We start from the raw sequence: 23,093 nt of genomic DNA on the forward strand, positions 1-23,093 counted from the left end.
ATACTTGGGGCGCCTGGGTGGCTCAGTGGGTTAAAGCCTCTGCCTTCAGTTCAGGTCATGATCCCAGGGTCCTGGGATCAAGCCCCACATTAGGCTCTCTGCCCGGCAGGGAGCCTGCTTCCTCTTTTCTCTCTGCCTGCCTCTCTGCCTGCCTCTCTGCCTACTTGTGATCTCTCTGTCAAATAAATAAATTTTTTAAAAAAAGATAATATTCATACTTAAGAGAGTTACAGTGAATATTGAGAGAATTCTGCCCTAGTAAGCACTAAGTAAATGTTAACTATCAAAATTATTCACTTTGCTTCAATAATAACAAGCATATACCAGACTCTTTTGATATACTTGCCTAAAAACACTCTATTCATTCTTTATGAACAGGATTTTTAAAAATTTACTTTAATAACTATCAAATCTTCCTTAATTTGTCAAAGTCTTTAAATGTTTAAGTTAGGGTGTGCCTGGGTGGCTCAGTTAGTTGGCAACCAACTCTTGATTTTGGCTCAGGTCATGATCTGGAGGGTCCTGGGGATTGAGTCCTTCCTTGGGCTCCATGCTCAATAGGGAGTCTGCTTGAGGATTCTTTCCCTTCTCCCTCTGGCCTGCTTGCATTCTATCTCTCCCTCTCTCTCCCCCAGACATCCTTAAATAAATTTTAAAATAAAATAAAATAAATTTTAGGTTAGGCTTCAAGGCCACCTTACCTCATTTGGTGTTATTTACATTTAATAATCTTATATTCTCTTCCATTAATTATACCCTTGGTGAGTAATCTAAATATTTATTAAGTCTCTCTGTAAAATGGAGTAACAACATTCCCATTATTGTTTCTATTTATTTAATTAGAAAATTTTATTGATTTTCACACTGTACTATATAGAAAATACAGTCTTCCTATATGCAGAAAATGAACCAGAAATAGAAAGTACAGAAAATATATTTCATGAGGAAAATGGGCAGTTTTTTACAAAAAGATCTGATCTCAGGATGCCTGAGTGGCTCAGCTGGTTAAGCATCTGCCTTTGGCTCAGGTCATGATCCCAGAGTCCTGGGATGCAGCTGGCCTTGGGCTCCCTTCTCAGCGGGAGAGCTTGCCTCTCCCTCTGTCTGCTGCTCCCTGTACTTGTGCACACTCACTCTCTCTCTCTCTCTCCGACAAATAAATAAATAAAATCTTTTTTAAAAAATCAGATCTCTGTTTTAGGTCACTTTTATAGTAATATGCAATAAAATGTGTAAACTGAAGTCAAACATTTTGCTACATATGATAACATTGACCTTTACACAGGCAATGTCCCAACATTGATAAGGTTTAGGACTATATATATGGAGAGATAAACAAAGTGAAAGAAAAGCCTTTGAACAAACCAACTTTGGGGCCAGGAACGCCTTGACAGGAACAATGGGGTTCTTAAGTTTTGTCTTCCTCTTAGTCCTATACCTGCTGCAGGAGTCCAATACTTCCCTCGTTCAGCTGAGTAACAATGGCTATGAAGGCATTATCTTTGCTATAGACCCTCGAGTGCCAGAAGATGGAAAAATAATTGAACAGATAAAGGTAAGAAAGAAATGGGGTTTCTATTTGAATTGTGGAGAAGGAAAAACGTAGGTAATAATTATGGAAACATCTGAATGCTGCAAGAAGCTTAAAAGCAGCATGGTATAGTAAAAATAATGTTGGAATGGCAGAGGAAATTGGAAGTTCAAGGTGGGGTTCTATCCTGTTTCACCATAGGACCAGAGACAAGGCACAGAGCCTCCCTGATCCTCAGTTTCTTCATCTGTAAATGAGCAATTGAATTCGTCTGTTCCTTGAACACTGACTTAATGAATACTTCAGACATGTCAGGGAGATAAAAGAGTGACTTAATTCCTTGTCCTAATTAATTATTTGCTCTCATGAAGTACACATTCTTTTTATGTAATATAGATAATAAAAACATGTAAAATATAGCAGGTCAGATGGTAGTAGGTTGCCATGGAGTAAAGTAAATCAGCAAAGGGGGATAGGCAGTGCTGGTGGGGCTGGGTGGGAGGAAAATGTGGGTTACTATTTCATGTATGGCAGTCAGGAAAGGCCTCACTGTTGATGGTGATATCTGAGTGGCAATCTTAGATGAGTAAGGGAAGAACCCATTGAAAACCTGGAAGAGGGAACAGTAGGTGCAGTAAGCATGCTTGATGTGACCAGCAGGAGATGATGGCAAGGAAGAAGGATGGGGAGAGCTGAACATGGGAGACACAGGAGGCCCAGACCACTAGAAACTTGGGCTTTTCTTCTTCTGGGTGCCATGAGAATCCATGGAAGGATTCTGGGCAGAGGAGGGGTATGCTCTTTCATGCGTTTTCTGGTATCACTCTGACTGCAGTGTTGAAGAAATTCTGTAAAGGGCTTCTACTTAGCATTCATCCGGTATGGCTCTATTACAGCACAGAGGTGTGGAGGGACACCAGGTAGGAAGCTACTATAGGTGAGAAGCGGTGGTGACCAGGAATAGGGATATTGTGCTAGAGATCATTAAAGTGGTATAATTCCGAACATATTCTGAGGGTATCATAGACAGATTTGCTGGTGGTTTAGATATGGCATGGGGGAGGGGAGGAGGGAAAAATAGAAGTCAAGGAAGACTTCAAGGGTTTTGGCCTGAACATTAAAAAGGATGGAATTATCATCAGTTGAAAAGGTGATGACTGTAAATGGGGAAAAAAATGGCAGGTGAGAGATCAGGACTTTTATGAAGCATTTTGAATTTGAGATGCTTATTAGATATCCATAAAGATGGAGACAGGAATCTGAATTCAAGGGGGAAATGTGGGTGGAGATAAAAATTTGGGGGTCATCAGTGTGTAGAATGAGATTTAAAGCCATGGGACTAAATGAGTACATTAGGAAGTGCAGATGGAGAAGGGAAACTCTCCAAGACTGCACCAAGGAATTTGATTTCTAAAGTTTCTTCTAATTATAGCATTTCACATAATAAAGAGATTGGTGTTACAGTCACGCAAATTAGCTCTGCCTGTCCCGATATCAACAGTTACTAATTCCTTACATTCAATTCCTCCACTAGTGTATCCTCAGGCTCACTGATTTAGCCTTTTGTGTGTGTGCTGCTACCCATCAGAAGCTGATGTGCTTGACCTGGGTCGTGAGCAGGTGACTCTATGGCTGCCACTCATTACTCACTCTGAATAAAAACTCTTGAAGCATAGCAGTGTTCATTTACTGACAACTTTTGAATTCCAGGGAAATATAAAGATTTCTTTACTGAAAAGTACAGGCTTGAATACAGTTAATTTAACGGATTCTGAATGATGGCTTCTTAGTATTCAGGAATAATCAGTCAGTTTCAAACTTTTCTGAACATTGGAAATCAGTATTTGAAAGAATTATTTATAGGGGGAAAAAACTTATTAAAATGTCCTCTACTGAACACCACAAGTAAAAGTTCAATTATTAGTAGTTAGACATACCTCTAGATTACACAATGTTTCCTGACAATTTCCCAACCCTCTACAAAGTCTTTGCATTTATATTATGAGGTAACCTTGTGAAAATCTGAAAATCTCTCATCCACATTATACAGAAGAGAAAACTGGTAGTTGGAGAAGTAAATAATTTTTCCAAGGTCACATTAAGTAGCACACAATTACATCTGAGATCCAATCTATAGGCTTTGAAGGCTGACAAATTTGGGTTTGATTTCTGGCTTATATAAGGTAACAAAAACTACTCCTTTTTCTAACTGGTGAACCAATTTGAGGACAATAACATACTTTGGGGATATTATCTGACCATAATACGATTCATGCTGAATTTACTCATAATTCATGATCTGAGATGTCAGTTGTCAATTTTCCTTATTCCTTTTATTTATGTGTCTTTTTGGTTTGAAAGTACTTATTTTTTTGAAATATTGATAATATTAATGATCTTTGATCCGGTTAGGACATTATAGGAATTCTGAGAAGGAAATTTGAAAGAATATAATAGAAATTTTGCTCAGAAAGCCTGTGAGAATAATTATTAGGCACCCTACTATGCCTAAGGGATCATAGTCATCTGACACAGGGTCTGTAAAATCCCTCAATGACTTGAGAATATACCACTACCTAAGGCAGTTGCACAGAGCTAAGGATACTACAAAGTAAATGTAATCCCCTGGAGTTATACAATGCACAACCCACACAACTGTATACAGCAACCTACTTTCCCAGTCTGTACCACAATTCAAATCACCATATATATTTTTTATCTCATAGAAGAATAGATAGCAATTGCTTCAAGGAAAATGTGACAACTGGCTGATATCTAAATATTCCAAAACAAAAAATGAGGAAAGGCATCCTTAAGGAACAGGTAAAGAATTCTTTCATCCACTTTAGGTCAGTGATGAAGTAATTCCCAATCTACTTCAGGAGATCTCCAAAGCCCCTTTCCTAAGTCTTACCTAACTCTTTGGACCTTCAGTTCTCTGCACTCTGGCTTCTGACTGATTCCATGGCTCTGAACCCAATCAGGTTGCTGATAAATATGAGTCAGCATACTGGACTCTCTTCAACAGAACAAGACAGAGAGCCCTGGAATTCCTGAGGAAGAATAATTCTACTGTGGGCTTGTGTCAGGTCAGGAAGCATCATGGAGAAGAGCCCATCCTGAAAGAAACAACACTGTTATGGGGTATTGCCATCAAGACGAAGAGTTTGATATTGTCATCCAGCACCCTGGATCCCTCAGTTATTCAGTGGTTTTGATTATGTAGAATAGATCACCATTAAGAACATTCATCCATGTATTTCCCCTACTATCTCCCTTATTAATCATTACACCTTTGGGTTCAGGATACTGAAGAGTATAAAGTGATATTTTCAGCTGCTCTAAAAAGCTCTGTATCTCCTATGAATTTTTCTATCCCTCTATCCCCCAGCCCCCAATCCAGCTGCCTGTCCTGGAGAGTAAGAGTATAATGAAAAAGCTCTTATGTCCCATCTCTACAGACTGTTTCAGCTTGCATCAGCTAAGGCTGCTCTCTATTAAGACTTATTAATGGTAATGATACCAACCAGGTTTTTGACTGCCTATGTGTAGGGTACTATATAACTCATTTCATGTTATGTTATGTTCACCTTAAAGAAAGGTTGTATTAGTCCATTTAAAAGATGAAGAAACTAGCCTCAGAGTGTTAAACTGGCCAAACTCTATTACCCAGGAGTTGCTAATGTCAATATTGGAACCAAATAGATGACTCTAAAGTCTAGGCCTTTGTAGGGGTACTTGGGTGGCTCAATCAAGTAAGTATCTGACTCCTGATTTTGACTCAGGTCATGATCTCAGAGTGGTGAGGTTGAGCTCTGTGATTGAGCTCTGTGATTGAGGGTGAGCTGGTCATGGAGCCTGCTTAAGATTCTCTCTCTCCCTCTGCCTCTCTGTCCCTCCAACCCCCAATGCTCACACACATGCACTCTCACTCTCTCTAAAAAGGAAAAAAAAAAATCTAAGTCATTTTACATAATTTTTCTTAACACCAAACAAAGCCTTTTGATGAAGGGTTATAGAAAACTCAAAGCCTTTAATGTATAAGATTAAGATGTGTTTTTGGACTGACAGTTAGCAGAGCTGGAACTATGTAGCAGAGATCCTGCTCACTTGTCAGATGCTTTGTCTATCCACTCTTAAATTTGGAAATGTCTGTAATAAAGCCCTGTTCATTTATTCCACTGTTACTTGGCCATCTCATGTATTTTTTCCTTTTATAATAGGATATGGTGACTATAGCTTCTACCTACCTCTTTGAAGCCACAGAAAAAAGATTTTTTTTCAAAAATATATCAATACTAATTCCTATCAACTGGAAGGAAAACCCACAATACAAGAGGCCAAAACGTGAAAGCTACAAACACATAAGAGGTGAAACGCTTCTCTTAAAAAATTATATTTTCTGATGATCCCCAGTTTTGCAGTACATTGATTGGTTTAGAGTTAAATGCTTTAGAACATTTAACCAAATGTTTCTATTTCTGATGTTTTAAAAATATTTTTAAACATTTTCAGGCTGATGTATTAGTTGTACCACCTACCTTCCCAGGTAGAGATGAACCATATACCAGGAAGTTCACAGCTTATGAAGAAAAAGGAGAATACATTCATTTCACCCCTGACTTCATCTTTGGAAAAAAACAAAATGAATACGGACCATCAGGTAGGAATTTGCAAAACACATGTTTTGCAAATGATTCTAACATGCAGCTTTGAATCCATGTTAAGCTTACAGGCCTTGGAGTCAGAGTCTCTAGGTTCAAATCCTGACTTATCAATTGTGTGTGACCTTGGGCAAATGACCTATTTTCTCTTGTTCTTACTTCCTATAAGACAGTAAATAGAATGTTTCCTGCCTTGTGGAATTGTTGTAAACACTGAGTTGGATGATCTATATAACTGTAGTCAGAACAATGTCTACAGAAATTTGAACACAGGACAACAATACATTTTTTAAGGCTTACTTTTTAGATTTAAATTTTTTAGTTCTCCACAGCTGGATATTAATCAATCACCAGCTGCTTCCATGGAAGACAAATGTAAGGTGAGCTAGAAAGACTCAGGATGCCAGTTCTTGGCCAAAAGAAAAGACTCATAGGCTGTTAGTTGCTGATATTATCATTCAACCTATTTGGTTTAACCAGATGAACTGTCTGTAAGTGATCACTCTAACCTAGAAAAATGATAATTTCATCTAGTTCAATCTAAAAGTTAAAATTATTGGTTCAAATGCACTAAAGCATATTGATACAAATCATTGTTAAAGGAAGGTTCAACTCACATGTAACATTCAGAGGAAACCTTCCTCAATCCTAAAATCACCTTCTCCCATTACCTTTCAATGGGCACATAGTAAGTCTCTTGTCTCTGTCAAATGTTCAGCTAGCCCTGGTCCTTATTGTCACCTGGACCTGTTCCCCACCTAACTTACAAGCTCTATCATCCTATCCCACCTTAATCTTATCTGTCCCTCAAACTTTATCGTGATCATGTCTGTTCTCCTTGGCACCTCTAATCCTTTGCACCTTTCTAATTTATAGTCTCTTTCTAGCTGGTATATCCAGCAAAATCAGTCATTTCAACTACAAGTGTAAATACCTCAATTCCCTCACCATTCATATCCTTATGTTTCATTCAACTTGCCAAATCCTCTGTACTGAGTTTCCACCCAGTTTCCTTTGGCTCCTATTAATGAATTTCCAAGACTGTGAAAGAAAATTATAAACTAATGCCATCATTATATAAACAGGTTTTCCAAGCTCAGGGAAGCTCTCAAATCTACCCAACAATATTTGAACTTACTTATTCTTGGGTCCCTTTCCCCTTAGCAGCTATTTTCAAACTTCTGCTTTTCTCAAGGTCTATAACCACTCTTGGGGCGCCTGGTGGCTCAGTCCGTTAAGTGCCTGCCTTCGGCTCAGGTCATGGTGTCAGGGTCCTGGGATCAAGAAGGGAGCCTGCTTCTCCCTCTTCCTCTGTCTGCCTCTCTGCCTACTTATGATCTCTCTCTGTGTCAAATAAATAAAATCTTTAAAAAAAAAAAAAAAAGTTCTACAACTACTCTTTCCAATCCCATCAGCAGATGCCTTGATTGAGAAAACAGAGCCCTATAGTCAAGCTAATTGACATATCTCCTCACATAGTTACGTATCCTTTCCATTTTATTTTATTTTATTTTATGTTTGTGATGAAAGAACCTGAAATCTACTCTCTTAATAAACTAAAGTGGGCATAGGAGGCAGGGCAACCTGCCATGCACCAAATCCCTGTTGCAGTCACTGATATGAGGGCTTTCTCATCCCATACTGTAAGGTACGATTTCACACTTATTAATCTGGTTCCATTTGCCTAGAAAACCTAAAACCTAAATATAATTTTTCACTGAAAAATTTCTTAAAATATTTGAGGAACAATTTTGTCACTTGGATTATGATCATTTATTTGAAATGTTTTCCTACAGATAGACTGTTTGTCCATGAGTGGGCCCATCTCCGCTGGGGAGTGTTTGATGAATACAATGAAGATGCACCTTTCCACGGTGCTAAGTCAAAAAAAATCGAAGCAACAAGGCATGACCATATAAATTTTCTTAATTACTTTAAGTTATAACTTCTTAATTTCCTTAGATTGATTTCTTTTCAATGCCAATCATTCTTTTTTTTAATCCCATTGCAGATAATAGATGTGATGTCACCAAAGAGTGCTTTCCTGGGTTTCCTTCTTCTATTTTTTTTCTTTCTTTATTTTTCTCTCCTTCTTTTTTGAAAATGTACCTTAAAGTAACTACCTATCTATTTAAAATACACATAACTTCAAGAGCCTTTGGTAGCCAATTTGGCATATTTTTATACCTCTCTACCAGAACTCATGTATGCTGAAACTGTATTCTGTGTAAGGGGTTGTACAGTATATGCCAAGTCAAAATTATTTATACTACATAAGAACAAAAAAATGGTTAATAAATAGTAGTAAATGCACACTAAATTAAAAATCAATCTTCAAAGGGGCAGATAAGGATTTCTTGGGATTTGTAAAGTTCATTTAAATATACTGATCTAAAAATATCATGGTTAATCATAGATGAGCCTCTTAGCTCTAAGATCAAGAGAGAAAAATTATTGTTGGTAGTTGGTTTAAATTAGATACCATCAGCTTAATCAATCTTAGATGCCCTGTTGGGTCTGTGGACTTATCAGAAAAAGTATAAGCTGAAAGATACTTGAGTTCCTTGAAGGCCATTCCTCTGCCCTAGTGTTCCACCAGTTTTAGCACATGTATTTAAGAAGTATTACATTGATTACATTTGTTTATATCATATTCCCCCTAAATGTCTAGTCTCTGCTATAGAATAGTCATCATGGTTGTTAACACAGATACCATTATGTTCAATGAGTTCTGGGGCAATAGAAGCATACACATATTTAGGAGACTCCCTAAATGACTGAATGAAATCGAGTAATTGCTTCTTAAATTTGAACTGGAAACACATTGAAAAGATGGGATACATTCACATTCCAGCATATATGTCATAAGTACTGCAACCTGTGACCAATTCCATGCAATAACACTTATGTCAAAAATGTCCCTACCAGTAAAGACTACTGTCTTGGGCAGTACCTCAATCTTTCCTTTAAGCCATATTTCGCTTTGGATAAAAATACCCCTGAAAAACCAAAACACTTGTAGCTATGTCATATCACATTCATTTGGAGATAACTTCTTTGAAAAGAATTCTACAAAGAACTTCAAGCTGAGGTAGTACCAAGAGTAAATGTTTTCACAAGTTGCCCCTTCCAGGTGCCAACAGTGCATTTATCATCACAAGGCCCCCCAGAAGAAATGTTTGGAAAAGGGGATTCTCCAGCCATTATTATTAACAGGACAGTAGCAGCTTTAATCACAACAGGAAACTCAGCCTTTGCATATACTAGACATCCCACTTAAAATTTCTTTCTGCAATTTCTTGAAAAACAGAAAATTGCTCTGGTAGGAACCCTTAAGTGTTGCTGTCAAAAATAAGATGTGTATGGTACATAAATAAGAATAAAGGCCTTGATATACAGGTCATTATTATTTTTTTTAAGATTTTATTTATTTATTTGTCAGAGAGAGAGAGGGAGAGAGAGCGAGCACAGGCAGACAGAATGGCAGGCAGAGGCAGAGGGAGAAGCAGGTTCCCTGACGAGCAAGGAGCCCCATGTGGGACTCGATCCCAGGACACTGGGATCATGACCTGAGCCGAAGGCAGCTGCTTAACCAACTGAGCCACCCAGGCATCCCTATACAGGTCATTATTAAAGACCTTGATAGAAAGACTACTTAAGATTTTCAAAAATTTTAATTGTTAAGTTGCCTCAAAGACCGATTGTTATATATTTTCAGATATTCCACAGGCATTACTGGTATAAACAGAGTTTATAAGTGTGAAGGAAACAGTTGTACAATTAGAGCATGCAGGATTGATTCTAAGACAAAACTGTATGAAAAAAATTGCCAGTTCTTCCCTGATAAAGATCAAACTGAAAAGGCATCCATAATGTTCATGCAAGGTATTAATTCTGTAAATATGCTAACTGTAATTTAGCAGCACATATTTATATTCAAAGGACATGTTATCATCTTTATAAAATATTGTGCAGGTTACCTGACAAATTAGACATATTAATAATAGAGTTCTTTAAATATTAAGGCATATGGAAAGCACAACTACTGTTAGCTAACTAGTGTTAGCTAGCTACTGTTAGTTATTATTACAATTATTCAAAATCTGTTACTATCATATGATTCCTTAAACAAATCCTATTTCATTAAATAAATGATATCTTTGCCAAACATATTTTTTATTTTTCAGATTTGCTGTTGAATCTTAAATGCATTGTATATAAAAAGTTTTTTTCACTTTATTAACCTTTTAGGCTGTTGAATTCTGTAATAAAGAAAACCATAACAGAGAAGCTCCAAGCCTACAAAACAAAATGTGCAATTCCAGAAGTACATGGGAGGTGATTAGCAATTCTGAGGATTTTAAAAACACAACATCTTTGGTGGTACCACCCCCTCCACCTGTCTTCTCGCTGCTGAAGATCAGAGAAAGAACTGTGTGCTTCGTTCTTGGTAAGTCTGGAAGCATGAGTGTAAGTGTGTGGGCCCATTTTCCCTGGATATGGGGACACAGAAGTGACTGAATAGCTAAGAACACTCTGAACACTGCCTGCTTGTTCTAAGTTGCACGGTGGCCTAAGTACTATCACCCCTACAGTGACGATCTCAGGAGGGCGAATATTGTAAATATTGTGAATATTGTGAATGAAGAAGTGTGGCAATAGAGTTAAAAAGTCCTAACCCAAGATCCAGCTCCAGAAAATGGAGAGGTTATTGAGGGGCACTTTTAGACCCTTTAGTAAAGCCTTAGGATCAGAACTAAAGATTTTTAACATGGACATGCTTTCTACTGGAAACACTTAACAGACATGAGGAGACAGTGGATTAGGGCCTCTGAGCTCCATTCCAAGTCAAGGAACAAGATCAACCAGGAGAATTGTTAATGTGGCTTTATCTTATTTGCATAACCTATATAAATGACCTCTTTATACTCAAAGACACAGACAAAAAGCATCACTATAATGAAGATACAGTCAGATTCAGCCATTCATTCCTTCTTCGGTCATTCAGTGAATGGAAGGCACTGTGCAGGGCTCTAGGAATAGAACTCATATCCTTAAAGAGTTCACAGTTGAAAATTTTCTCTCTTCCCCATTATCTGGTTAACTCATACATATTCTTCAAACTTCCTCCCAGAGGAGATGGACTGGGCTCTAGGCTGGACTAATGGTCCTTCTGCCAGTCACCCACAATGACCTGTGCAAACCCTTATTACCACATATTATATTGAAATTACACATTTCTCTCCCACTAGATTAGGAACTCCTCTAGGACTTAAAGCAGTGTTCTCTTATCTTTGCATCCCTTTTGCCTGAAACAGGGTTTATCATGTATAAGCACTCAGTAAATAATTGCTGAAATGGACTACAAATGAGTGGACATATGTGATAAGGCACCCAGAAGGATGGCACATTTGAGGCAGAACAGAGGGTGCTAAAGATCAAGAGAAATGTCTTCAACAAAAGGGGCCTGGGTGGTTACTGAAAAGCACAGAAGATAACACAGCCGAATGAAATAATCCACAATAGCAGAGTTTCAGAAAGAGCATCAGAATGCTGGAAACCTATCCATAGATTTGTTCTAGGAAGTGTTGCTGGGGAGAGAGGAAGCTCCTTATTGGGAAAAGATGAGCAACCTCCTTTGGACAAGATACGGGTAGAGATAAGTTTAAGGGTAAAATAAAGTGGTAGAGAGAAAGCCCTCAAAGATGGAGATGTAAGAGCAGTTTTTCATGATGACTTTGTTCTAGGTAGTTCAGAGGGATTTGGATTGTGTTGGGGGTGGAGGGGTACCACAGATCAGTTGGTGATGTGGGACTGGAAAAGACAAACGCATGAAAGGGCTTACATCCTGGGCATTCACCTAGGAAAGAGGGATGTGAATTTTAAAGTTATTTGATAATTAATTCCAATTAATTCCATTTAATCCATTGGTAGGGAAGTGGTGAGGAGAGGTTAGGAGCAGAAGAGGAAATGGGGGGAGAGAGGTACTGGGCCTCTCAGATTGCAGCTAGAGTAAGTTTCATCTTTTGGGAAGTCCCCAAGTGGAAGGGGGATTTCAGTCTCTAGATGGAGTCCTTGATAGTCTGGTTTGATACTGTGGGATCTGGGGAGCGTTTTCATCTTTTTTTTTTTTAATAAAGGTTTTATTTATTTGTCAGAGAGAGAGGGAGAGAGAGCGTGCACAGGCAGACAGAATGGCAGGCAGAGGCAGAGAGAGAAGCAGGCTCCCCGCCGAGCAAGGAGCCCGATGTGGGACTCGATCCCAGGACGCTGGGATCATGACCTGAGCCGAAGGCAGCTGCTTAACCAACTGAGCCACCCAGGTGTCCCGAGCGTTTTCATCTTGACACAACTGGAACAGAGGATCCCAGGAGTTATTAGGCAGTCTCTAAGGTGTGAGTCACCACCCCCCAATTCCAACCCAACCCCCACCCTATCCTCCACCTCTAATTTGGGTGTTTAGCAGCCAAGAATAGCTTAGTTAAAGCCTATGTTCCTTACTAGGCCATAAGTGTTCCATAATATGCATAACTATATTTTTCAGTTTTATCAATTGAAAGAAAACTGTGTTCTTTAATAACACTAATTACTACTGGTAAAAAATTAACAACAAATGTTATTCACTCATTTTATGTAATCTGCTATTACTTCCCAAATGAAAACGCTTTGGTTGTTTTTCTTGACCTTTTTTATTCAGGGTTTTAATCGCCAAAATCAAATGAATCAAGCAACAAAACATTTCCTGCTGCAGACCATTGAAAATGGATCCTGGGTGGGAATGGTGGACTTTGATAGTACTGCCAACATTAAAAGAAATCTAATCCAAATGATAAGCAGCAAGGAAAGAAACAACTTCTTGGAGAGCTTACCTACAGAAGCTAATGGAGGAACTTCATCTGTGCTGGAATTAGATCAGCATTTCAGGTGCAAACCATAGTGCAAATGTAGTTTGTTCTTTTTTAAAAAATTAAGGTTTAATTTGCATACAATACCTTACTAGTTTCTTAGTGATTTGATATTTTTATGCATTACAAAATGAAAAGTCTAGTTAACTACCTGTTACTATACAAATTTATTACAGTATTAGTAGCCGTATTCCCCATGCTGTACATTATATCTCCATCACTTATTTATTTTATGACTTAAAGTTTGTACCTCATAATCCATTCACCTAGTTTCTTTTTTTATTTAAATTCTATTAGCCAATGTATAATATGTCATTAATTTTTGATATAATGTTCAATGATACATCAGTTGTATGTAACACCCAATGCTCATCATATCAAGAACCCTCCTTAATGTCCATCACCCAGTTACCCCATCCCCCCACTCACCTCCCCTTCCACAACCTTCAGTTTGTTTCCTGGACTCAAGGTTCTCACAGTTTGTTTCCCTCTCTGTTCCCTTTTGCACCCCAAAGCTCATAGCAGCAATGTCCATAATAGCCAAACTGTAGTTTCTTCTTTTTTATGATTAGGACATTTTCATGTTAAACGCTGCCACACATACATACTGCCTAATTTTAACATGACTAATACAAAGAAGCACAGGACTAAGCTTATAGAAAAAAATTATTGAATGATTTTTTAATGGATCAGTAAATCAATGAATAAACTGATGGGTAAATAAATGACTATTAAAATGCCACTAGAATATAAACCAGACCAAGTCAGGGGCTTTGTCTTGTTACCACGAAGTAGTCGGTATTCAATAAATATTAAATAAATATGTATGTTTGGGCAGCAAAACTTGACAACTCCTAAGATAATGAAGTACGTTATATGGTATGATTCCACTTTGGGCCAATCTTCATTTCAGTTTCTATGACACTCAGCTGGGGAAAACTGAAGTTTATCAAAGCAGATGTAGCAGGGGCTGTTAGTCATGATGAGGGTCAAGAATACTGGTCAGAACATGAATTTTAACATCAAAGTACATGTACCACCTAATACTATGTGATCTTAGGCAACGTTTGCAAACTCTTTGGACTCCCAGTGACTTATCTGTAAAATATAAAAAAACAAGAATGCCTATCTCACAGTACTATTATGAAGATTAAATAAAATGCTATATTTACATATACAGAAAAATATTATATAGTAAATATATATTTCACAAATGTCATAATAATGACAATGGTCATGCATATTTGAATAAAAATAAGGTTCATAATTATATTCATATATATATTCATTATGTATTCATAAATATATATTTCACTCAGACATGTAGGGGAGTGTGATGGGAATGCTGTATAAATGCAATAAATGTATAAAGCATTTTCTATCTTTTAGTCTGATTTTAATGTATGTCAGAGCATATTTCACATATATTACAATATATAAAAGCCACTGTTCACCTAAAAACATGCAAAAATTACAATGAGTCTGGTCACTTTGTTCCCTGACACCAGCTTTATTAGGTATATCTAAATTCTAAACTCTCTTCTTTTTTTATTTATTTAAATTCAATTTATTAGCATATAATATATTATTTGTTTCAGAGGTACAGGTCTATGATTCATCGGTTTTATATAATACCCAAACCCTCTTCTGCAAATCTACACACACCTCCACTCCAAGTTCATGAAAGCCACTGATAATCTGTCATTTGTTTATAACCAAGAATAAATTCTTTTTATCCTCTCTTATAGGCACCCAGATTCAGCACTCTGAGTTTCAAACTATTTGGCTTTATAAGAAATGGGTTCAAGCCACAAATAGAAATCAATTTCAATAAATAAAATTCATGTATTCTCTGAGCACCACTAATATTCTTAGTTTTGTGCTCATTACTACTAGAGGTAAAATAAAAGTTATATAACAAGATTCCTAATCTTGACCTGTTTAGAACTTTCCATATCTTTTCTTTATAAACATACTAAAAATTCCCTAATTTGAAATCATTAACCTTTTTTTAAAAGTAGAGGTGGAGGGTATTAAGGTGGTGGGTATTAAGGAGGGCACGTATTGCATGGAGCACTGGGTGTGGTGCAAAAACAATGAATACTGTTACGCTGAAAAGAAATTAAAAAAATAAAAAAGTAGAGGTGGAGTTTTAAGGCACCTAGCTGTATATGCAATAAACTTTATACACTGAAGTCTTGTTAGAGTGTAGTCTGGTCAGAGAAAGCAGAGAACTATTTAATGCTACATTCTGCAATTATATTTTTGCTATCTGATTGACCTGAGTCCTCAGACTGAAATGTCATTGTCATTTAACCTGCACCCACATAACTTCATTTAAGCAAACATTCCCTGCAGCAGACAGACAGAAAATAAAATCATGTTTAAGTTCCCCTAAAAATTGTTGATTGCAGATTCTATTATTTAAACAGACGTTATCTCTTCTTTTCTGCACACTTTTATTTTCTCCGCACATTTTTTCTAGTATCCTGTAAGTCTTTTGGTCTAGGAACACCAATAGTTATGCTCTGATTGTATCTGCAGGTAATTAGAGAAATATACCCTCAAATAGATGGATCTGAAATTGTCTTGCTGACTGATGGAGAGGATAACACTGCAAAGAACTGTATTGATGAAGTGAAACAAAGTGGGGCTATCATTCATTTGATTGCTTTGGGACCATCTGCTGATCAAGTCGTCATAGAGATGAGTGCTATAACAGGTGTAATATGACCCATATATATAAGTCCTTTGATAGCAATGCATAAGTGTAAAGGCTCACACTGCTTTCTCTCAAGCTCTTGCCCTGTAGGTGCTCTGCAAGACCTTGGAACCAGGGTCAAACCAGACCTGATCTCTGTTCACAAGGTGCTCACAGTCCAGCTGGCTGGAGAGACATATAAAACTACTAATCAAATAGCATAATCAGATAACATCCCTTCATGACAGGAGAAATATATAGAAATAAGGCACTATGTGAGCAGAGGAACCATAAATTTTCCCAGGGTTGTACAGAGTCAGAGAAAGAAGGAATGAAAGATGAGGTGACTTCTGAGCTGGGCCTTGAACAAGGTGTTTACTTTTTCTGGAGACAGGAGGAGTGAGAGAAGATGATCAGGTCATGAGCAAAAAAAAAATCATGTTGGGTGATAGTGGAGAGATAGTGGGAAATCCATGAAACCAGGGCATAGGCTTTGGGGTTGGGGTAGGGGCCAGATGGGATTAACAGAGGCTCAGGCTGAAAAAAATCTAAATAACAAGATTTCCTGATGAACTACAGGGTAGATGTTATCTTGGGTACAGAGACTGAATGAAAATGGATCACGTGTTTTCAGTGCCTTCTTAAACAGTAGTAGAATAAACAAAATTTATAACATTGTGAATATTAATTATTGTATTGGGTTGACTTCTAACACTACCAAATATATACTTGTTTTTTAATGCTTAGTTGCACAAACTTCCATCATTTCAAAGTACTTTCACGGCTGTTATAAAATTTATTTCTGTCCCAGCGTCCATCTCAATTTGTCTATTACATACCACTTTTCTATCTCCCCACTGCCAGTTATTGTCAGGATACCTCAGCATGACAGCTCTTCAACCTTTCTGAACGGATTCTGACCCACTTTGGCTGAAAAATCTGAAGGCCAGAACTACCATAACTGTATCTTTTTTTTTTTTTTAAGATTTTATTTATTTGTCAGAGAGAGAGGGAGAGAGAGCGAGCACAGGCAGACAGAATGGCAGGCAGAGGCAGAGGGAGAAGCAGGCTCCCTGCCGAGCAAGGAGCCCGATGTGGGACTCGATCCCAGGACGCTGGGATCATGACCTGAGCCGAAGGCAGCTGCTTAACCAACTGAGCCACCCAGGCGTCCCACCATAACTGTATCTTAAGAGTCAATAATTACCCTAAAGGGCTGCACAGTTTGTGAGCTCTAATACATGGAATTATAACATCTTCTTTCATATTCTGTGATTATTTCACACATTTCAGCCAGGAATATTTCTGTAAGTAGGATATAAAGAATGCTTACTTTTCCTAGTTATGACAGTTTTTTAAATTAACATTTTATTGTTAATCTTTACACATACTTGACTTTGTTCTATATTAATAATATATACTGAAACTATGATTTTGTTTACCCTGTTACCTTATTAATCACTAAAATGTGATAGGTATATATTTTCTAGAAAGCAGCCTACTTAATGTATTTGCATCTTAGGAGGAAACCATTTTTATGCTTCTGATGAAGCCCAGAACAACGGCCTCATTGATGCTTTCAGGGCTCTTGCATCAGGAAATACTGATCTTTCCCAACAGCCTCTTCAGGTCAGAGTCACCACTCCTCAGGTCTTTGTGCTTACATTTAGCCATAACCAAACAAATAATTCAGTTGTTATAAGTTTTGAGTCCTATATTTTTCTAAAAGTACACTTTTAATTAAAATTAAAATTTCAGTATGAAATAGAAATTATTTTTTAAATATGACTAAATTAAGTAGTGAAATATATATGTATATATATTTTTTCTTTTCCCACAGAGTTTGGTTAAAGGATAACATCAAAACTCAACAATGTTAAATTTTCTGCCAAAAATAGACTTTGTCTCGTAATATAGCTTTCATTTGTCTATGAATGCATAAAAGTATCTCACACTTCCAAGATTTCCTCCACTTGTCACTGCTGTAAATTAGATTTAAATTAGATGAATGTGTTTAAGAACCCAGTTTAGAAATGGAAACAAAATATCTTGGAAATAATTTATCAGAAAAAAGTGAATAATCATTGCATATCTACAAATTTAGGGCTTATCTTACTTCTTCAACCACTTTTTTCTCTGACTTTATTTTATTCATCTCTCTTCTGAACTCTACTTCTTTTCTCATTTGTATTCCAACAATACCACCATTTTCTATTTAGATTAAAAAATTTTGACAACTTCCTTCTTCATTCTTCATTCACATCTCATTTAAAATGTCAACACAGCCTGTTTCCTTCAAAATATTTTTACAAAATTATTTCTATCAATATCCATTCCCACCACCTGTGTATCATGTAATTTCACCTTCCAGTTCACTAAGTCACTTTCCACATTACAACTCGCCATGATCACCAAAACAAATCTATTTTCCTCTATTCTCCAACAATAAAGAGTAAGAAGGTATAAGATTCAGAGTTAAGACAATATGTGCAGATTGGCTTGGAAGTTGGGTTTGCAGCCTCACCCTGGAAATAGTTTAAAAATTGATCTGAGATCTAGCTTGGCAGTGTATGGAGAATAAACTGAAAGAGAATAAAGTTCATTTCTGAAGGTTTCAATCTGGATGACTGAGAAAACGCTGATAAAATTGACATGTAAACAGGGAGAAGTGATTTTGAGGCTATTATTTTCTGCTCTATTTTAACCTTGGATTTTGAGCGGATGGTGGGACATTAAAATGGAATATTCCAAAGGGGTTTTAAAAGTAAGAACGAAATATGGGATATCATCCAGAAAGGAAGCATGTGCATGCAGAATATGCTCAAAGTTTCAAGAATGGCTTTCTAAATGATGTGGAAAGGGCAGAAATTTCTGTTCCCCTCACCTGAACTGCCTATAGGTCCTTAAGTAGAGAAATAACAAAAATAAAACAGGTCTTGGGAGAGAATAGTGAGGATAGTTAGAGGTATGTTGCAATAATCTGAGTAGATGGGAACCTGAATTTGGATGGTGGCAGCTAGAATACAGAGAAAAGGCTGCATCTCACTCTTTACTCAGTCATTTTCCCCTAGTACTACCATGTAGCCAAAGCCTTCCAACTTTCTTAGACTTTCCTCCTGGGGTACCTGAAAAAGTTACTCAATTCAGATGTAACTTGATAATACTTGGTCCACTCAAACACATGCTCACTTCACATAGGACTGAGATTTTTGTCATTACAATGATGTCTCAGTGGTAGAATTCACTCTCTTCTATCAGCACTGGTGTGAAAATATTTTTGTTTTAAGACTGGTTTAGAATAGAAAAGACACTCCCCATCATTCCTAAAATGACACACTTAGGGAAAGCACCTTCTTGGTCACTGGATAGACTTGGCTTTCCTTGATGAAGAGCCACCCACAAAGACTTGAAAAACTTTCTTCAAAGCTCCTCTCAGAGAACATCCTATCTTTCGCATCTCTTTTCAGGATTCTAATCCTCACAGTTTGTCCTCTTTCCACTCTTGTTGGACATGTTTACTGTCTGATGCTACTCATTCCATTCATTTGTGAAAATTATTTCAAGATTTCACATCAGGAGAAAAATCCATGTTTCTTTGTCTCATCATTTGCTGGTCCTAATTGTCTCTCTTGAGGCCCCTTTTTACTGTGTCTCTACTCAAATACTCTAGCCACCACAATAAGTATTTTTTTATAGTTCATCATTTAGATGGATAAAACTGAGGATAACACACACACACACACACACACGTCTATACCCTACAGCTAACTCTTCTCTGAAGCTGTAGCACCCTTCACTGCTAAAGACTTGAGTGGGTGTTTGCCAAGACAATGCAAAAAAATAATAGGGTCATATCTCCAACTATAAAACCCATTCTCCTGCTTTAAAGCTTTTATTATACCCTATCCTTTCCTGAGACTCTGTATTTCACACTATCTGACTGTCACATCCCTGTCAGCTTCAGAGAGATCACAAGCCTAAGGTAGGATGCACTATATAAGCTTGTTCTCAAGCCAGAAATTTAAAACTTCATGAAAAATGAAAACAGAATAAAATTGCTCTCTTCTCCAGTCATTAATTCTTAAAATATATTTAAACAGTTTGAAAGTATGGGATTAACACTCAACAATAATCCTTAGATGAATGGCACTGTAATAATTGATGGCACTGTGGGAAAGGACACATTCTTTCTCATCACATGGACCAGACAGGCTCCTATTATTTCTCTCTGGGATCCAAATGGAACACCAATGAGAAATTTCACAGTGGATGCAGTTTCCAAAATGGCCTATCTCAGTATTCCAGGAATTGCAGAGGTAAGCAGTTAGCTTTTAGGCTTCCTCCCACATTTGTTTTATAGCTGAAAATACATTGTTTACTATAACAAATATAGGTGTCGATATTTGTATCATCTTCAAAATTATAATAAAATAGAATGTAATTCCTATGCCTATGTGGTCTCCAAAATTATGATAGCAGGAAAAAGGAAAAAAGAATGTATGCATTAGGGGAAACAGAAGGAAAACAAATTAGGTAGGCTAAGAACTTTAAAGAGGCAATGAAAGGAGAATCTGTGCAAGTTGGTGTTTAGATAGCTATAGAGTCATTCCTTATTACCACCACCAGATCATAGGATCTATGGACACTGAGGTCAAAGAATAAGGCCAAGATCAAGGCAAACTTTCCCAAACTTATTTTTCCCAGCTGAGATTTCCCAATGTTTGGACATCATGCATGACAATAGCCAGGATGCCCTGTCTAAATTGCCTCAGTTCTCCTCCTTTACCCTCAAAACTCTCGAAAACCTGTGTATTCAGTAACATGCTTATAAAATGTATTTCAGAGTTGGATAGTGAAAACACAGAAAAGCCTGATTTTGACTACTTACTATATTTCTGCTGAATTTTTAGGTGGGTGTTTGGACTTACAGTCTTCAAGCCAAAGCATACCCAGAAACATGAACTATTACAGTAAATTCTCAGGCAGCCAATTCTTCTGTGCCTCCAATCACAGTGAATGCTAAAATGAACAAAGACACAAACAGTTTTCCCAGCCCAATGATTGTCTATGCAGAAGTTCTACAAGGGAATGTTCCAGTTCTTAGAGCCAAAGTGACTGCTTCCATTGAATCAAATAATGGAAAAACGGAAGTTTTGGAACTTTTGGATAATGGTGCAGGTAACTCGCAGTTTTTTATGAATAAGTCTGTAATTTCATAACTCAGGATATGTTATGGGTCCCTGCAGCAGTATAGGGCAGTAGGACAGACACCAGAAGAATTGATGTAAATTATGGATGAACAGGAGGACCAGCAGGAAATTCTGTCCACATAAAACCTATGAAGTACATAGCAAGTGTCCTACATATAGTAAGCACTCAATAAATGTTATTTACTGTCAGTATTATTTTGTCATCTGTACAACCAATGTCTGTTATCAGTCAGGAAAGTCTGATTCAGGAAGTTGAGAACACCAAGAATTCTGAACAAGTATTTCTTAGGCGCAAACCACTAAGAAAGCCCAGGCGGAGTGAGTGAAACACAAGCAAGCAGATGGGGTTAAGTGATAGAACTTGCGCCCCTGGCAGAGAAGAGGGGAACAGGTAAGAGTAATTCCCAGCAGCTGGAAAAAAGTACAACACGTAGTCTTGGGAACTGAGGCCCAAGGACAGGTAGAACCACCAAAACAGATGCAGACATCTCTAGAGCATCAGATACCAGGTCTGAAAGACAGAAAACAAGACACAGAGTTGGCCATGCTCTGTCTCGCTGGTCTGTATGGGTGAACAGTACCTTTCTCCCAGACTCTGGATTGTTCTGGGAACTGATCCTTCTTTTGAGAGGGCAGTGAGCAAGGAAATTACCATACTGATAACCTTTTGAGTTGTCAGAATTTTCTATCAGTAGCTTTTGCAATGTAATTAATTCAGTCAATTTATAATCCTATCATCAACTAGCATATGTCCTGTGAAAAATTTAGAAGGTAAAAATGTTCTTTGGTGCATCTCAGTGCCATCATCTGGTATAATAATATTTCCCTCAACTTCTTCCTGAGTTTGCCTCTTTTCCCAACCCCTGACATGCTACATTAAAACTTAAGCTGCATCTTGTTTCATTTCTCAAGTTTTCACCAGATGGCTACAGGTATGCCTTTACCTAAGAAAGTGTTGGTGATAAACAATGACTTGGAGCAGGAGTTCTCAAAGTTTAGCATGCAAAGGAATCACCTGAAGGGCTTGTTATAACACAGAATGCTACGCCCTTCCCTCGAAGATCTAAGTAATTTGCATTCCTAATATGATCAAGAGGCATGCAGGTGGTGCTTGTCTAAGGATACCATTTCAAGAACTGCTGTCTTAGAGGGTTGAACCCCCGAGAAATGTGTTTGCAATTTGATGAATAACTCTAGTGTTGGTGATACCAAGAAATATAATTATGATACAATATTCCTTAGCTCACCTAAATGTTTATTCTAATAATAAATGGGGGTTTTCCACCACCAGACCAGGGAGTTAATGGATCATAGAGCAAGAGTTAAGGATATAAAAAAACAAAACAAAACAAAAAGTAGCTGAAGTCAAAGTAAGTCATAAGAATTAAATCCTACGCAGATGCTTTTTCTTTAGTGGGGATCCTTTTGATTTGAACAGGAAATGAGATAATTATGTGTTTAGATAAGAGCTGCAAGAAAACCATTTGGCTAAAATATAGTAAGAAGAGTACTATAATAGTCTGCATAGAAGCTGATAAAGTGAAGGTATTTACTACACATATATAAGTACATGATTTATATATATATGCATATATATAACACAAATGTATATCGATTTAACAAGATACTGATTGGTAAAGCATAATGGAAATATTCCCTAATGAGTCAACCACAAAATAGCCTGATTGAGGGGATATGCTTATAAAGTCCATATGCTTGGCTTAGAAAATGCATATTTTTTTCTTTTTCTTTACAATAGTACTTTATTCCTTCATTTCTATAAGAAGGTGCCAATTCTTTCAAGAATGATGGGGTGTACTCCAGATGTTTTATAGCTTATTCAGAAAATGGCAGATATAGCTTAAAAGTACGGGCTCACAGAGGGACAAATGTGGCTACACAATACTTAAGGCATCCACTGACTAGAGCTGCACATATACCAGGATGGGTAGTGGATGGTAAGTAATGATATCTGATATCTGGCTTGAATAATTGTGAGTTAACATGATTAAAGCTTCGAAAATTTTACAACTCAAAGTACAGCTTTTCTCATTTCTGAAATGAAGTTCTCAGTCATACTGT

General features: G+C 37.3%; 1 protein-coding gene across 1 annotated transcript in view; it reads left to right on the forward strand.

Annotated features, from left to right (window-relative positions):
* Positions 1 to 1,399: 1,399 nt before the first annotated feature.
* Positions 1,400 to 23,093, forward strand: part of CLCA4 (chloride channel accessory 4) — a 42,250-nt gene continuing 20,556 nt past the window's right edge. The window contains 13 exon segments of the mRNA XM_032867267.1: positions 1,400 to 1,555; positions 5,755 to 5,895; positions 6,047 to 6,194; positions 7,992 to 8,100; positions 9,914 to 10,091; positions 10,447 to 10,665; positions 12,893 to 13,085; positions 13,088 to 13,119; positions 15,645 to 15,822; positions 17,324 to 17,430; positions 19,902 to 20,117; positions 20,712 to 20,979; positions 22,799 to 22,969. Coding sequence (XP_032723158.1) covers positions 1,400 to 1,555; positions 5,755 to 5,895; positions 6,047 to 6,194; positions 7,992 to 8,100; positions 9,914 to 10,091; positions 10,447 to 10,665; positions 12,893 to 13,085; positions 13,088 to 13,119; positions 15,645 to 15,822; positions 17,324 to 17,430; positions 19,902 to 20,117; positions 20,712 to 20,979; positions 22,799 to 22,969 — 2,116 coding nt within the window.

This window comes from Lontra canadensis, unplaced genomic scaffold (assembly GCF_010015895.1).
Source record: "Lontra canadensis isolate GAN:19392208 unplaced genomic scaffold, GSC_riverotter_1.0 scaffold33, whole genome shotgun sequence".
NCBI classification, from domain to species: Eukaryota; Metazoa; Chordata; class Mammalia; order Carnivora; family Mustelidae; genus Lontra; species Lontra canadensis.